This window comes from Xiphophorus couchianus, chromosome 6 (genome assembly GCF_001444195.1).
Source record: "Xiphophorus couchianus chromosome 6, X_couchianus-1.0, whole genome shotgun sequence".
NCBI lineage: Eukaryota > Metazoa > Chordata > Actinopteri > Cyprinodontiformes > Poeciliidae > Xiphophorus > Xiphophorus couchianus.
In genome coordinates, this window is record NC_040233.1 from 10,690,565 (window position 1) to 10,709,453 (window position 18,889).

General features: G+C 38.2%; 1 protein-coding gene across 1 annotated transcript in view; it reads right to left on the bottom strand.

Annotated features, from left to right (window-relative positions):
- LOC114146939 (calsyntenin-2-like) overlaps positions 1-18,889 on the bottom strand; it is a 157,929-nt gene that overhangs the window by 79,307 nt on the left and 59,733 nt on the right. Inside the window, exon 2 of the mRNA XM_028021398.1 lies at positions 4,740-4,862. Within this exon, the coding sequence (XP_027877199.1) occupies positions 4,740-4,862 (123 nt within the window). The remainder of the gene's footprint in view (positions 1-4,739; positions 4,863-18,889) is intronic.

Below are 18,889 nucleotides of genomic sequence, written 5' to 3' on the forward strand. Positions count from 1 at the left end.
TATGGTATTTGTGAATGGGGGACAAGTGCTTAGTATTCATAATATCAAGCACTATAACATTTATAGACTTAGCTAATTTGCAATGCAGATTCCCAGTTCTTCAGTTCTTTAAATGCATCAGAACTAAATACAGCTGCACGTTTTGGGATTAATAAATCAGAAAAAGGTTGAGGGCATAAATTTAAATGAATGCATGGGATCAATCTTGAAATTTTATGTTTGCTTTGAAGCTTCTGTTTTTTTCAGAGAATCTTCAACATTTGTTTCTCTTTTGAGTAATAGTCCAAAAACCAGAAAATCAAATCAGCCCAGAAAAACCACAGCAGTGGATCTCTAGCTGTGTTCCTAGAGATCCACTAGGTGGAGGGATGAAGGTGGAAAACCTTCAACCCTCTCATTATGCAAGTACTTTCACAAATGATGCTGATGCAAATTAAAGGAATTACTAGATCCGGTTCGAGGGGCGGTGTGTGAAAGATGCTTATGGGTAAATTACCCGTTATTCGCTTGATGTCTAGTAGTTCATGTTGGCCGAATCTCGATTGGTGAGGGCAGGTGTTGATCTTTATCTCAAGTACACAGGGGAGGAAGCACAGGGGTCGAAAACAGATTCAGAATCATAACTATGTTTGTGCAATCATGAAAATTACATGCTACTCGCACAAACACCCTGCAAGAATATTAAGAGTTGTCTCCAAGAAGCTGGTTATAACGTCCTCCACTTACATTCAACAGCTCTTTGTCTCCCCGGTTCCCCACAGCTATCCATTCTCCCTTTCTTCTCAGAATACTTTTGTTCTTCCACCCTCTGTGCATCCAGAGGAAACAATGTACCATAGGACATTTTTCTGGTAGTATGATAAATGGAAAGTATTTGTGGCTGTTGACTGTGGCCTTCAGATAAAGAACAAGTAAATGAAACTGTCGGTTTGCCTTGTAGCCCCCTGAAGCCCTAAGCCACCATTGCTCACGCTACTTTTGATTGAGAAGACTATCAGTACACGCAGCGCTCCTCGACCCACACACCTTTGTGCTTCTGTTGGTAGGCACAGTGTTGGTTGTTTACATCAAAGTGAAATGTTCTGTGGCAGAGGAGGGACAGATGCAGCCGAAGGCAAGAGAAAGTAAAGAGGATATGCATAAAAATGTTTGGTAAGAAGGCCTTTAGAAAAAAAAAAAGGACTTTACAGGAGAAAGAAAACAACAAAACAAAACAAAACTGTAAAAAGTATTTTCCTTTTCTGAATTTTCTCTGTTTTGTTTCATAACATGAATTACATTTTAATATATTTTATGTACGGTAGAACAAATTCAGTCGTGTAGCCACATCAACCTTGTACTTAGTTAACATAAAATTAAAAAAAAAAAGCACCACAAAGCTGCAGCGTTGCCTGAATTTCCAAAACACCTGCTCTTTTTCACAAATTAAAATAATTTAGTCATCAGAAAAAGGCCCACTGACTGAAACCCCGTCCATTTCGACTGTGTTTGAAAGTTCAGTCACTGACTGAAGACAGGATTTACCAGAAAGCACCAGAAAGTTCATTTTAATTTGCTTTTCTATATCCATTTAAACTATTTTTGAGCAGAAGGAAAGATACAGCAACAGTGAAAAAAATTTAAATGTGAAGTTGTCTTGAACAACGGGACACACTGCACATCTTTTTGATAAATACAGCTAGACAGCCAAAACTAGATACATAATTTTGGTCATTAGGTAATCAATCCACCATAACCATTACTCTGACAAAAATTTGTTTAAGAATATTATTCATGTAAATTGAATAGCCATGTAAATTAATTACATTTGTTACTCTTTCTTACTTACTTGGGAAGAAGAGTGTAAAGCTGCAGGTTCAGTGCACATCCTCGATTCATCTCTCATAATTTAAACAACAAAGAAATCAAGCAGCAAAAACAACAATTCATTCAGTTTACTTGTATTGTGCCAATTCACAGTGCATAGTGGTAGTTTTAAGAGTTGGAGTTTGAGCCTTCAATTAATATCTTTGCAAAAATGTGGTTATTAAGTTAATTAAAGTTAATTCATTCATTTAACATGGAAGCAATTTATTTTTTGTTGTGTTTTTGGTTTTTCACACTGCAATTTTCTCCTAATAAATGAAGTAATTACATTTTGATGTGTACTCAGGTTATTCTTGTGGAATATGTTCCTTTTTTTAAAAAAAATGATGATTATTTGAAACATGTCGGTGAGCCAAAAATTCAAGAACAGAAGAAACCTGGAAGATGTCAAATATCTTTTACGGCGTTGTATAAAAGCTGCAGGAACTGCTTAACAATTCTCATCTGTGTTCTCACTTTGCAATTAATGTGGAGCCAGAAGGGTAGCCCACTCCTTTCTGCCATAAAACAAAACCAGGATTGATGAGAGTCTCTATAATCTAAGTGACTGGCTGAATATGGGCTCGCTGGGAGCAATGTGTTGAGATAGAGAAGAGGAAAAAGGACTATAGGAATCAGGAAGAGGGAATGTGGTGCCAGGACCGGGGGAGAAAAAAGCCACAAATGAGGGTAGAGATCCAGATAAAAATGTGACAGAATAGTTAGATTGTGTGGGGTTGAGGTGGGGAGTGGATGGAGGTGTTTGTACAAAATACAGGGTAAGCCAAAGAAGATAAATTTGAATGGAGCTGCTCTTTTACGGCCATTTTTTCTGTCTCCTTGGAAGCTATTGTGCTGGTTTCATTCATTAGACCACAAGCAATAAAAAACATTCAAGGAGAGAAATATCACCAGTCAGACGCTTCTGTTTTTTTTTTTCTCCCGGGTGATTTCTCACCAACGTTGACCTTCTCAAGCAAACAAACCACATGTTAATCACTGAGAAAAGCATCGAAAATAAATTTTCCCTTGTGTCAGCCTGGTTGTTGTGGTGTCATTAAACATTCAGTGCATCACAGATTTGTTTACCAGGTAAAACAATGTGCTGCAAATCACTGTAAGCCTATCTGAGCGGAAAGGAGCAACAGCTCTGAAGAGGGTTTTCAGTGTTTCCGCTTATGTTTAACGAAAATGGGTTGCGATATCTGCTTTTAAAAATATATTACAGAGTAAAAAGCATAATCGATTATGCTGTAAGGCATCTAGGTTACACAGTACAGAAATATAGTATAGAAATACTAGGGTGCTCGTTTCACACTTTTCAATATTTCTTCTGATAATTTATAGACCTTTCACACGAGAAAGAAAGAAGGAAAAGAATGAAAATAGTTGGCTTATCAGATTTCAATACTTCTCAGCACTTGGATCCATTTCACCGAGATTAGACATTACCTACCAAAAACCTTTTGCTTGTAATCTAATTCCCAAAGGCTTGTTTAAATAAATGTGTTTTCTCCTCTATCCCAAAACTTATACTCAAGTAAGAGTAGCATTACTTCAAAATATTTTTACTCAAAAGTAAAAAGTAGCCATCCAAGAAATTAAAAACATACTTGTCCGATGGTATGGGACAAGTATGCTGTACATTTAATTGACCTCCAAATGCCACATCATGCTCAGCAGACAGAGAAATAACATTTAATCAGCAAAGTTTGTGTACAAGTAGGAACTCTTACTTTAATATAAACTGTAGACGTGTTTCTGCTGCATCTTTGATTAGAAAGAAAAGCAATTTGAAGAACCTTAAATAATTTATCTTTCTCAAATACAAACATCAAAGTGAATCCCTCTTTTAGCTTGTTTTCGCTTTTCTTCCTCATCAGTTCTTTGGATAATGAATCCTAAAGTGAACTACAACATAGGGTTGAACAAAATGAAAATCCAGCAGCTGGGATAACATTGTTAAATGTGATATTAGCTGTGATAAATACATTGAGTTCCTCATTTTCTCTTTCTTTTTATCTGTCATTTCAATGCTTTCAGCTGTTTCTGTGACCTTCATCACCTTGGGCAGTATCCGTCAGATGTGGCCATCTACTGCAGCCAGACTCCAACAGGGTGAATGTATTAAAGCAGGAAAGGCAACAAATATTGCATTCCAAATCATCCTTTGTGATATTAACATTGTCGACAACTGCATTGCAATGACAATCAACATAGCAAAATAAAGCTATAAAAATATTTATCGGACAAACATTACATCAATGTTATATGCTGAAGCTGTGAAAAAAAAACAGCTTTTGTAAAAGATGACATATAACACTAAACCTTGGTAGAGAATCTTCGTGTGTAAGAGTAAAACATGCAAACTCCACACAGGAAGAATCAAGTTGGGATTTGAACCCAGAATTTTCTTGCAGCATAAAAATGTATTTGGTCTTAGAAGTGAAAAGGATGCACTCTCTTTCCCTGGGTTTGTAGTTAAAAATACTTAAATACAGCCTTGAATATATTTTTTTGATTGTTTGAAGAGTTGCCTGTTACATGGTGAGAAAAAAGTCTCCCTTTTTGAAAACAATAAAATAAAAAAAATACAGCATTTGTTTTACACTTCTGCAAGTGATAAATGAAATTCACGCTCCATGACAAACAGTGGGCACAGAGAACTGCTGGATCATCTGCTTTTGCCCAGTGGTGTGAAGTTGCTATAGTTGCCTGAGCACAGAGCTGTGGCATCTTTGTCGAGGTCCTGAGTGTGTTAGTGAGGAAACGTGTGAGAGCACCCTGCTTTCTGCATCAATAAATTGTGTGAAAATGTGAGAAAAATGATTGCCATTTGGATAAACCGTACACATCTGACTGAGTGTTTGCCATTTGGGATTTAGGTTCCCTACCAGCATAAGGAACCGGAGCGTCCTTGTCCAGCGCGACCAGTGGAGGGTCCAGCAGCACCGTCTCCATGTTCTCTGTAATCACTCCATGGTAGGAGGTCTCTATCCAAGGCTTGTGCTTGTTGACTGTGAAAGGAGAAGAAAGAATGAGATAAAACAGAGTTAATTTTATCGACCGATGTAAATAATAATATAGGTAAGAAAAACATTTTTATAGATAGTGTTCATCTAAAAAAGAAAGCTTTTATGCCCAGTTAGTTTTAGTTTTTTCACTGATATTTATTTTGGTGAGAGGTTTACCACAAACATAGTGCGACACCTTGAACAAACACATTTCTGTTTTTAGATTTGTGTTATGACCTTTGCACATCTTCCTCCACCATCAGCACTTTTTACACGGTAAATTCGTACTATTTTTTTGTTGGCCCTTTTCTTTGTACATTTATACAGAATGGTGAACTCAAACACCACCCTTGTTTTGTAGGGTGGATAAACCGCACATTAACAGAGACCACCATCACACACAAAGTGAATATTGCCACAGCAGCTCAGGAGGTAATCTGATTCCCCGCATTCCTAAATCTGCATGTTCATGGGCTAGATATTAAACTCTCCCATCCCTCCAGTACTTGTGAAGTCCCTTTGGATGAAAACATGTGCTTATTGAATCTAGTGTAATGTAATGTGCTCTAAATTAAACTTCCACACAGCAGGAACTAACAAACAGGAACTTATGCTCAAGCCACATGAACATACAGTATGTGGATATTGTGTGCTTTGGTGAGCCCACATATACACACAGACTGCATCTCTGGTGTCCAAGAGTCACACTCCGCGGGGAACTGGCCTGACACCCTGACCTTCTAATCCATTGAAGAGGATCGCTTTGTCCCATGCCAATGAGCAGATGACATGTCCAGCTGGCAGTGATTTAAAATGTACCAAACCGTTCCTAAAGCCTTCTCGTATAGCTTTTTATCCGTCTGCGTAAAACTTTGGTGGTTTTGTCCTACTGTCCCATTTTCTCCAGAAGCTATCAACGCACTCAAAGGACAGGGTCACAATAATGAAATGAAAACCGGAATAACTGCAAACAAACAACGTTAAGATTTCACAGGTCTTATGTTTAGATGTTGAATTACTCAAACCTCGTTTGTTTTAGCACATTTGTCATGTTTTAACCACGAGCTTAATAGATTTTTACAGAGATGCTATGAGATAAACAAGCGCAAAGTATTGCATAAATGTTGGGTAGAAGGAAAATTAGACATTTTTTATGAATAAAAATATGAAAAGTGTAGTTTCAATATTTGGTAAACTAAAATATAATACCTGGCCAATTGGACAGACTTTCACAGTACTTCTGCACACGCCTGACATGGATTTCAATGACTAGGATCCTAAATCTCAGGCAGAGTGGTGGGCTCATCGTGATTATTTAATTTCCCTTTGGGATCAACAGAGTATTCTTGAATTTAATTGGAATTGAATGATTAAAAACAAAGACATTATTAAAGGAATTAGGCTTTGATGGCAAAAACAATATTAAAGAATTGCAATTCACATTTTCTAGATTTAACTGAGACACCTTCTCTGAATCCTGCTACACTCAGAGAGACTCCAAAGTGGTGAGTGGTTAATATGAAGTGAAAGGAAAAACAACACCAAGACATTATACAAGCCATTATGCACACGTGGTAGATGAGAAGCACTGCAGTACCCAGCATGGGTCATCTCAGCTGGAGAGTGGAAAGAGGAGAGTGGTCCGTCTTCAAGTGAAATGAAGATATCTCTAGGCTACACCTGTAATATTGTACATGTAATGGAGGATTCAGTGGTGCATTTCAAAGTGCATCACTTTTATTCTGTATTGCTGCTACAGCATCTACCTCATCCTTCCAGCCTTCTTCAATTTACATTTCAGTGTTAGTAACTTCCATGAAAAGGCAGAGGTGAAATGAAGAGAAACAATCTTCTAAAAGCTACTCTTCAAAACCAAGATAATGTTAAAGTAAGGTAACAACCATAAAATACATGAAAATGTGTATGTATTGAAAAAGCTATTTATGCCTCTGCCAGCTACTCAGAAAACGTACCACGGTATTTTCTGTACACTTAAAGATGTCTTCGGTTATTTACGTGCATCCCACGGAAAGTGCCATTTTACTCACTGTTTCATTTTCGGTACAAGGTCCTACATTTATTACAAACAAATTGGTTGGTGGATGACACAGCAGAGTTGTGGCTCATTAAGGGGAGTCTAATAAAAGTGCTGCTTCTGGGGAAAGCATTCATCAGATTGGGTAAATTAACTATTTCCAAAACGCTTCTCGTTGCACAAACTTCATTAGTGATCCATTTAAGGTTTACCTCCTTGGCAACATAGCACTGAACTGAATAAGACAAAAATGTAAGAAAACCCGCATAGAATGACAGAGGGAAAAAATCTAGAAGAGCAGATTATGTAAAGTCAAATATAATATTGTTGCAGTTTTCCATGCAGTTTTCAAAGCTCACTCACGAGTAAAAAAAACCCACCCGTTCATGAGAAACAGCTGCTTGTTCTGTATTTGTTTTCGTGTAAAGATTTACAGTTATAATATCATGATGAATTTTAACACCATAACAGCTGGTAGCGGGGCAGTTAAGATATAGAAAAGCAAAAAGCTAAAGAAAATCCAATAGATTAACTTGAAATGAACAAAATAAAAATAACGGGCAGATGGAGGACCCGACTCTACCTACATCAAATAACCAAAAGTATTGAACTGCTTGTCTTTAAAGATTAAAAAACTTTAACAACAACTCATACTTAGACTTAGACTTAGACTGACTTTATTGTCATTTTGCATGCACAGGGTGTATACAGAACGAAATTTCGTTGCATACGGCTCAGGACAGTGTTTTGAGCTTTCAATGTTGTGAGGTTACTCCAGAATAAAATAAAATACAGTATAAAATATGAATATATATATAAATATAGAATATAAAGTGCAGGAATGACAGTAAAATATAAGTTATTTAGCTCTGTACATGTGCAAGGTATAAAGTGGAGACCAGATTTTAAGTGCAGTCCAGTTAAGAGTTCAGCAGTCTGATGGCAAGTGGGAAAAAGCTGTTTCGGAACCTGGTGGACCTGCACCGGATGCTGCGGAACCTCTTTCCAGAGGGCAGCAGGGAGAACAGTCCATGGTGGGGGTGTGAGGGGTCACTGATGATGTTTCGGCCTCGGGACACGCAGCGCTGGGATGAAATGTCCTGAATGGAGGGAAGGGGGGCCCCGATGATCCTTTCTGCTGTCCGCACCACTCTCCTCACGTTCTTCCAGTCGGAGGCGCTGCAGCCTCCACACCACACAGAGAGGCAGCTGGTGAGAATGCTCTCTATGGTGCTTCTGTAGAACGTCTTGAGGATGGGCGGGGGCAGGTGTGCTCTTCTCATCCTCCGCAGGAAATACAAACGTTTCTGTGCCCTCTTGACCAGAGACGTGGTGTTCACAGTCCAGGTGAGGTCGTTAGTGATGTGCACCCCCAGGAATTTAGTGCTGCTGACCACCTCCACAGCCGAGCTGTTGATGAGCAGTGGAGCGTGGCTGGGCCGGTTCTTCCTGAAGTCGACGATCATCTCCTTCGTCTTGTCAACGTTCAGGATCAGGCTGTTGTCTCTGCACCAGTCCACCAGCTGCTCCACCTCCTCTCTGTAGTCCAGGTCGTTGTCGTCTCTGATGAGGCCCACCACCGTTGTGTCGTCCGCGAACTTCACGATGTGGTTGGTGGCGAACCTGGGGACGCAGTCGTGTGTCATCAGAGTGAACAGCAGAGGGCTCAGGACGCAGCCCTGAGGGGAGCCTGTGCTGAGGGTGATGACATCGGAGGTGTGTTGTCCGATCCGGACTGACTGAGGTCTGTCGGTGAGGAAGTCTAGCAGCCAGTTGCGCAGGGGGGTGCTGAAGCCCAGGTGTCCCAGTTTTCCTGCCAGATGCTGTGGGATGATTGTGTTGAACGCTGAGCTGAAGTCCAGGAACAACATCGCGGCTGTAATGTGTTTCAGTCATTCTGGGAGAGCTGCACACAAGGTTTTGGATTATCTCAGTAATTTCTAGAAGTTCCCTGAACCCATAGTTTTGCCTCAGAGATGTGACTCCAGGTTTCACCCTCACTGACGCACTCTCTTTAGAAAAACACATCAATAACCGTATTCAGCCTGCCTACTTTCATTTACTCAAGCATTGCCTTTCTCCGTTTCTCACACTCAGTAATTCTGCTGCTCCCATTGAGGTTTTTTTGTCACCTCTTGTATTGATTATTGTAACTCTCTGCTCTCTGTCTTGCCCCACAAGTCCACCTATAAAGTCCAAGTGGTTGTTAGCTTTGCTGCCTGCATTGTGACCTGAAGCCCATCATATCACTCCATGGACTTTCATTGATTAACATTTAAAGTTCTCTATAAGGTTATCCAGTTTGATTTTTAGAAAGGTTTCTGCTTTTCACACCTCTTTGAATCCTGCAATCATAATCCTCAGTCTTACCATATACCTACTTATCTGTTCACAATGGGATTCAGTCTCTAAAATTGCAGTTTCTAAATATATCATAACATTTTTTGAGTGGCCAAGCCAGAGTCCAGGTTGAATCTGAAGATAAGGGGTGATGGTGAGAATGCTCTCCAACATCAAACTTAAAGCTCTTCGTGAATGATTGTCCAAAATACTATTGGAAAGTTGCAAAAAGCTGCTCAGCTATTAAAAGATTATTGCTGTAATTTCAACTAAGAAAGGAATACAAAATTTTTAACAGGTCATTACAAAAAATGCTAACAAATTTTCTTTTTTTTCCAACTTGATATTTTGAATCTAAATTTGCCAGGGGTTTAAATATGCATGTGCCTTTCTAGCCTGTACACCAAGTGCCCAATATTTCATGCTAATTACATTTTGTTTATTTAGCTTATTTACTTTCCCCCTCCATGAATTGCTGCTGAATCATTAAGTCATTTACACATTCTGGTTCCTCTGCACTTTGTGTGTAGCTGCCATTTTGAGACATGCAGAAGCGACGGCATCATAGGCACAACCCGTTATCAGACAGCCACGGAAATACATCAGTCTAGACCAAAATGATAGAAATAGCCTCAGACAAGGCAGATGATCCCAAGCCTTGAGCCAAGATGCTGCTGTGGTTAATAATATCCATTAATATAGCAACTTATTTTTTTTTTTTTTAAATGACTACATGTTCCGCTGAAAAATGCATTCTGTCTTTGGCCATTATATAAAACATCTGCAGCCATTAGAGCACAAGACTGCACATTGGAGAAGACTAATTCACTTACCAAACAGTCTAAAAGCATATTGAACACAGCTATGGATAAAATCTGATATGACACTAATGTAGACACAAAAAAGGAAACAAGACAGTGATTTCTAGTAAATAGCATTAGTGTCTTTGTGTAGGATCAAATATCAGCATGAGGAGGCTTGAAAAACTCTTTGTGCAGAAACAAATAATCTTTTCATTCTGGTGTCCAGGTCATGTCCTCAAGCCTACCACACTACTGTTCCTACTGTGTGTATTTCCTAGTTTCTTCTAAGCATCTATTTGATGAGAGGAAAGTGTCCTTTTCACCGACTAGGCCAACACCGTGGCAAAGCAAACAACAATAAGTGCAGATTTATGGGTGGTGATGCCTAAACCCTGAATAGAAAACTTCTCCATGAAGTCAAAAACCAATTAAATGTGTCAAACAGTTTTCAGAGAAAGGATTTAAAATGGGTGGGGGGAAGTACAGTGCCTTTCAAAAGTCCTGACTCTTTCAACTTTGGACAATGATACATGGTTTTCAAAAATTTAACAAAGATGTGAAAAGCGTGGCTTTGGATTTAGACACCGAGTCACTACTTTGAGAAAACCTCCTTTCAATGAAACTACAGCTAAAAGGTCTTTTGAAATGTCTAATATGAAGACATTGATATTTTTGACTTTTTCAGTGGATTTAGAGCAGGTGTGAACATCAATTTGTAAATCTTGCCATAGATTCTTGATTGAAATTAGGTTGAAACCCTTTGACGAAACACATAAATTTGTTTTAATATAAACTGTAATTCTGTTTTTATGTTTTGTTTTGTTGTTTGTTTGTTTGTTGGTTGATGTTGCTGAGGGAAACATTTGCCGAAGTTCAAAATCTTTTGCAGACTAACACGCTTTCCGACAACTTTCAATTACTTCTGACCAAGTTCCCTGTTTCTGCAAAAGAAATGGTGTCAGTGTTGGGTTCAGGTTACATTCTCTATGTAAGCCCAAAATGTAATTTGAACAGAAGCCAATCTTCCAGGACTGAAAAGCTTAAACTGTCACTTTTTGATCTTGGAAGGTTTTCATTTGTGCCACAGTTTTTCTGCTGATGGACTGAACAGAGCAGCGTCAGAAGCTCCAAGCTTAGGATATAGTTTTATAACCACACTTGTAATTAAATGTCTCCACAGCTTTACCCCCTGACCTGTGTGCTATATTTTTCAGTCTTTGTGATGCCGCTTGTTGTCCAATGAATCTCTGAGTCTTCCACAGAACAGTTTATACATGGGTAAAATACGTGTTATTTACTAATTAGAGGACCTCTATTTGATTGCACTATATTTTATTTAGGGGTAACAGATAAAAGGCATGTAAGTTGAATATAGTGTGAAAAATGCAGAAAATGTACACTACATTTACAAATATTTTTGCAAGGGAGGCACTAAATAGAGTATTCGAGATAAGAAATTTTGTTGTTTTTCTTTTTTGTTTGTTTGTTGTGTCATTTTTATAGTATAATTTGAAGCTGATGGGTCTTTTATTAACAATAAGTGTGATTTGGAAAAATATTTTTAAAAAATAATAAAAAAATTCAGGATATATCCAAACATGATTCAAAGTCAACATCAACATAAACCAGGTAGTCAAAAAATAAAGCTAGAACTGACCTTTCGGTGCTACACTTGTACTCCACCGCTCACTGAGGGGGATTAGTGGGAAAATGTGCACCAATAAAGATAAAAGCAGCTAAGAAAGAAAGTGGATCAGTAGCACAGGACTAAGAATGAAGAGAAAAACTATCCAACAGGGCGCATCAATATTTTAGTCATTTAAAAGAATAATGACAAAACCTACCATCGACCAGTCATGAAGCAGACAGAGCATGTGTAAGTCTATAGTGACCTCTTCGTGCCCTGGCAGAATGAGCAGTAATTAAACCTGCGTAAATTTGCACACGCACACACACACACACACACACACACACACACACACACACACACACGCACTTGCACTTTAACCCTCTCACACTCAGTACAAGACTGCTTCTCAGCCAAATGTGGAAAAGGAGAACACAGTTCAAAATGTGCAGCAAGATGACAGAAGCAAATGAAAGTGGAGAAAGAAGAAAGGGTGTGTGATAAAAGCAACAGAGGAGGCCAGGATAGGATGGATATTGGGTCAAGAGTGGGAGATAATAATGGAAGGCAGTCAGAGATGAAAGGTTGATTCTGTCTGAAGGGCCTTTCACACAGCTCCTGGCAAAACTATTCACACTTTTGTGCTTTTTAAACCTTTGCCACAGCAAAAAAAAAAAAAATAGAATCTATGTATTTTTTTTTAATATGGATCAAACCCGTAGGATATCATTGGAAGTAGAGGTAAGGAGGTAAATGATTTTCAAAATGTATCGCACATAAAAATATGCAAAGTGTGGAAATCATTTTTGTCCAGCACCCCTCGCGCTTACAATGCAAAATAAAACACACGTGTAATTTAGTCTCAATATAAGATGTGTCAGGTCTCAGATGTTGGCAGACGTTAGAGGACAAACAAAATAAGAAAGTGCAGAAGTTGAAGGCAGGGTTAGGTTATGAAACAACATTCAACGTTTTGAACTTTTTATGGTTTCAGGCTCCATCTTTGACCTACAAATTGAATGCATTAATCAGAATCAGCGAATAAGGCTTGTTTCGTCTCTGGAGGAGCTCAGGTGAAAGATTATGTTGGCAGAACAATTATTAGTTGTTCATAAATATGGTGTTTAAAGAATAGTGACGAGAAAACTCTTTGTTGAAAGAGAGTCGTTTGTAGTTTTCTCTCTGCTATGCAGGCAACACAGCAAAACACACAGTCGTCGTAATGGTGGAAACAGGCTGTGGGAATACTTTTTCTTTCTTTTTTTAAAAAACAGGGACAGGAGTGTTGGTCAAAGTTGTCTGTTGGTAATTCAGAAAGAAAACCTGCACAGGCAGCCAGAAAGAAAGATTTGAACTGAAAACCGTTCACTGACAGTCACCTGCTCCACTGCATACCCCAGTTTTCTAGACTTTTGTGAAAGAATCCCAAAACCATCCATCATCTTTGTTCCACTTCAAAATTGTGACCTAGATTGGAATTTCTAACTGAAATGTGATGACATGTGAAAACATTTAAAGGTTTGCTATTAGCCTTGGTTTATACTGTTATACTCATATTGCTGGTGCGTCATGAAACTTAGGAAAGCTCGGTCTATATCGTGAATTAAAGATAAAATAAGCCCTAAATGCTGACTAAAAACAACACCACATTTGACTGGCCTGTAAATTACGCACTTGAGCTATGATTTATAAATAACAAAACACTTTCCATATCCATGCTAATTAGTTTTGGTTTTGTCTTAAGTCTATACAATGTCTTTCTCGAGATAGAATATCCTGCCGCGCCACCTTAACACAAGCTTCATTAACAGAACAAGTATAGACTTGTATCCAATTATTTCTGACTGAACGCATTTTCATTTTACGCAAATGTTTGAAACTTTTTTTTTTCCACACAAAACATTCACAGGCTAATTATCTTAACCTGACACAAGTATTGCCTTATTGTCAAAGGGTGTCAAATATTATAGAATAATTCTTGGTTTCTCTAATGACGTGAAATAAAAAACCCTTTCTTGCTTTTAAAGCTACATATCTATATAGAAAAAGTGTTTTTGATGTTCTTTAGCACTTAAAGTGATGAGGATGGTTCACAGGCTTTTGTTCCGCTTAGGAGGTGATAATTGCTTCAGTGGTAATGGCCGACTCTTATATCATACTTCTAACAGTAATTAATGGCAGCTTAAGAGCTAAAAGGACTTTGTGTGTAGCGGTTTTAAGCACAGTGTGAGCGGATATGATGGTCACAATCAGTCCAAGTTTCCTACACTGGAAACATTCTCTACTAAACTCATTAGAAGTTGGTGTTTGCTGTCAGCAAGAAACAGAAATGACTACAGCACTGTGCAGATCTTTAATTATAAACATATTGCAGGCATCGATCATTTCCACAGTTGGAACAAAAGTTTAATGGCAGTAAATTGAAAAGCTTAGCTTTAAAATCCTGAACTTTAAAAAAGACAGACATGTATTACCTATTGGCAATGACGGCGAATGCCAAGTCTCTGACATTTTTAACACAGTATAAAGAAGCCCATACTGACCGATCACACAGTAGCTTGGAAGCTACCGTGATGTGCAAAAGTATTCACACGCCTCCCCAATAGTCCTTTCACAATCACATTCATTAATGTTACTGGGATTTCCTTACAATAACCAGCTCAATGTAATAAAGTTGAGGGAAAATGATGCATGGTTCACATTTTGTGTGGTGTATTTTAATTATTTAGCTACTTTTTCACATAATCTCCCCCGGAAGCCTTTTGGGGCATGTAACAGGTTTTGATCTGGACTTTGACTAGGCCATTCAAAATTACTGTAGCTCTGGCTTTTTGTTTTAGGTTGTGGTCCTGCTGGTAAACCCCCAACAGAACCTCGCTCAGTACGGCCGTGTATTTAGCTCCATCCAGTTTCTCTGTATCTGCTGAATTCAAGCGTAGCTGCACCATCATGTTTCATGATGGGGATGGTGTATCCATGGTGATGGACTGTATCAACTTGGTTCTCTTTAGATATGCAGTATGTTATATTTTTTCCATTTTCAGATCATGGACTGAACAGTGCTTGGTATATTACCTCATCTCTGAGCTGTCTGCTGTGTTCATAACCCTTAATGATGTTGTTTGTTCACTAATGTTCTCTAACAAAGCCTACAAGGCCTGCAGCTGTATTTTTAATGAAGTGCACACAAATGGACTATTTACTAAATGGGGAATGTCTAAAAGCAGTAAATTAAACTGGATTTCATTTTGGGGTGTCAGAGTAAAGGATACTGAATCACAGGACTTCTCACACTTTTCTTGTTTTATTTGTTAAAAAAAATTAAAAGACTTGTCTTATTTTCTTTCCACTTCTTATTTATGCATGGCAGTGATGATACAAAATGTGAAAAAGTTCAAAGAGCACAAAGCCCTTAATCGTGATAATGTAGCGTTCAACATTAGGTAACATTAACTATCCAAAGTCTATGACATATTTAACAACTAGAAGTTATTATTTTGTAGGCAAGGGAGAAGAGCAATTAACCAGTATTGTAGCTTTATGTCTGCTAATTAGAAAAGCAACTCCTCACTAGATGTCATTACAAACCTGCAGTCGATGAATGCACTACTGACCTGACATAAATGCTCCACCTATATACTTCTTTACATTGACATTAGTGTTGGTGAGGTACTGTAAAGTGAAGCAAAATTAACACCCAGAAATAACAATGTAAAATATCACTGCGCCACAGGAACAATTCAAGGGGAAACCAACAGTTTACACACATGTACACACACACAAAACCTCTCAGAATATCTTTTTATGAGAGCCATGAGAGTTATGAGTATAAACTTAAAGCCCCACAGCTTAAATGAAAGATCCAGTTAGTGGTGTAAAAAATAAGCACATTTGAACGCTTCATTTAAATTCCCTTTAGGCAGATCTAAGTCAGAGTTGACCATTGGTTTATTCCCAGTACATTAATTCCTCCCATACAGAACCATTTCTCTGTATTATACGATTTGCAGATTGTAGTAATTTATTGTGCTCCCCCTCCAACACATTAAAGGGTCCATAAACTCTGATCTCCACAAACTAAAAGACTTAAAACCCCCAGTTGTGAAGACAATTAGTTTTTAGAAAGGTTGATTTAATTTGGGTTTGTGCACAGTCCTATGTAGGAAGTCCACTGGTAGCTTTAAAATCTTAAAGGCTGTGTTTGAGACACAGATGTGCCCTAATTGCAGTGGGACACCACACAAAACAAATCTTTTTTCATTTCGTTCCTGCTGACTACATCAAAACAGGCATAGGCAAGAGAAAACACTGCTGTGTATAATTGGCATCCCATACTTCTAGATAGCATTGCTCAGCCTATAAGCCTACGGGAAAAACAACTTCAGCACGACATTATTCAGATGTGCCTAAGGACACGATGCTCAAATGCATGAGTGTGATTTAGACTAGACGGCGTGGCCATAAATAATAAAAATATAAAGAAAAAATAGCTACAGGAAAAACGTAAGAACAGAGAAGGGAAGATTTATTTGCACAAGCCAAGTAAAGAACGAATATGTTGAGTAGAGAGCAGGAAGTTAATTGTCTGATGTGGCATTTTTGAGAAGTGGGAGTAGAAAACTACAGAGGGGACATGGGAGGCGTCGTCACAGAAAATTATACCGATTCTGAAATGAATCTCTGTTATCAGCATTCAAAAATAGTGATAATGACATGGATCTCTGCTCTGCTTTCATCTAGCACAATATGTAATATGATTGAAATAACCAAAACATGGCATCCTCAAAGTGCTGAATCCCAACTCTGAAGCAAAAGGCCCAAAGCAGAAGATTACTATAAAACTGATGCCACAAAGCAAAGCCGATATCAAAGTCAAAGTAACACTTATTAGATAAGGATATTTAGTTTAAGAGTTATGGATTTTATCTCCACCAGTAAAGCTTCTTCTGATCTTCTTTTCAGATCCAAATGTCCTTTTCTGAATATCACAGGGAGGATATTTTTGTCTTCTAATTTGACTGCTTTTCTCAAAATGCGCTCTGCTGAATTTTAGGTTTGTCCAGTTAACCATTTATTCCACACAGATTATCTTAATTTTAGCACATATCAAACCTTACTTGGTAAATTACAACACAAATCGAAAAAGCTTTCAAACAGGTCTCACTTAGTGAGAACTTTAGTTATTAATTAGTGGTGGCACATCCTGATTATTTATTGTACTTTCACACACACCCCTCAAGGGCCACAAGACACACCCGAGAAAACCCTCCCACTGCAATACACGTCACAGTGTTTTGTCATATATGTGGCTTAAAACAACAGTAAACAATTATGGCAAAGAGGAATGACTATAAGAAGTTCACAAGTTTGAAGGGGGAGGAGATAATGATTGACGAGCTGCAAAAGGCGCCGGTGGGAAGTTTGTCCGCTGCATCGGACCTGATCATATTGATACAGGTCTAGTTTCACTTAAGCTTTCTAATCTCTCTACATCCAAAATGGTCAAGAATCGGAGACAAACAAATAGTAAGACATCCTAAAGACGCAAGCCACAGCCAGCAGCTTTTTTTTGTTTGTTTTTTTGTACAATGACCTTGTTGAACGTTTGCTATTTGTGCCAAAATTTCCCCGTCAGCCAAGCTGCAGAGAGGGGGCGTCAAACCACACATCTGCAGAGGCCCTGCAGCTTCCCATGAGTGAGAAAACATTCAGATTTTGCTGATGTGCTCAATTTTTTTTAGTTCTGCTGCTGAAAGTTGACGGATCTCCACTGGTTCCCAGACTCTGAGATCATCTTTTCTTTTTCCTTCCCGTCTCAGATTAAAGTGAAAATTTGAATCAAAATTCGCTTCCTTTGACTTCTGATTATTTCTGATAGATGTGGGACCTTTATTTACTTTAGACACCACTGGGTTATGACTTAGTGTTCACATCTTTGCACTTTACTTGACTTTGCTTTATTCAGCTTACATAAATGAGTAAATTGATCTTACTTTCATTAATAATAACATTTATTTTGATTACACCGATTACCAGTTTCCATTGATTTTTGTTAATATTTCTGGTTTTATTTGTAAACCACATTGCTAAACGAAAAGGTCAAGAATTCATAGTTAAAGTCAGTTTAGGATAGAATATGAGATTAATTGGTTTCTGAACATAAATGTGGTTTAACGTAGCTTACTCCTTCAACAGTTAAACTATTTAGGGTAGAACATTTAGTATACACTGCAAGGAAATATTAGGTGAATGAAACTCTGAATTCATGCTCTCCAAAATTACACTCAGTAATAAACTTAATTTGTTTTCTTTCTGGTCTGCCTTTTCCACTTTATCCCGCATTAGGAATTATTTGCCGTTGAACAGCATGTTGGGAGCGGGAGGTAGAAAACGTGTCATGGATAATCAACAATGACTGATTAGTTTCTGCACAAAAATAAGTAGCAGAGTGCTCTCAGTGATGGGTTAGTGTCGATTAGTCTCGGTGAGTGCGCAAATGAAGAAGCACAGCTGAAGGATTTGAAAGAAGTCAAGTGAAAGTGGAGTGGATGGAAAAGGACAACAAAGACAAAGCAGAGAACGGGGACGGGGAGAGAGAAGGTGATATCTCCATTAACAGAAAGCAGCAGGAGACGAGAGCAGCTGTGCAGAGGGGAAATGGGTGGCAGTGTGGCTGACTGGATTGAATTAGAAGCAGTCCCGCTCTGCAGATCATGTGACAATTGGCCAAGATAAACAGACGACAAATTTAAACTCATTTCAACATTTTTAACACACTTTCAAAGGGAAATCTAAACCATGACTGCCTGGCGACAATGATACCTTCCATCTGTTCACATCTAGTTTTGGGTAATATGTGACATTTCGGTTCTCTTTTGCAAAATAAATGTGAAGGAATACTACCCTGGACACACTCCACACTGTCTGCTAAACACATTTTCACTCAAAAACAAAAAGCACAAATCAACAATGTTCCATATAAAGAGATGCATGTATCACGCAACAAATATAATTCAGCTGAAACAATCTAGTGTGAACAGTAGAAATAATTAGTTTACAAGATTGAGTGATCACTAATTACACACTTAGCTGTGTGTTAGTTGATGGTATTTGTTTTTGCTTCTGTCAGTCAAACAAGGTTGGAACATTTTGGAAGGTTAAATGGAAATTACTCATTTCTTTTTGCATAGAGCATCTGGTTTTCTGATTAGGAGTTCAAATGCAG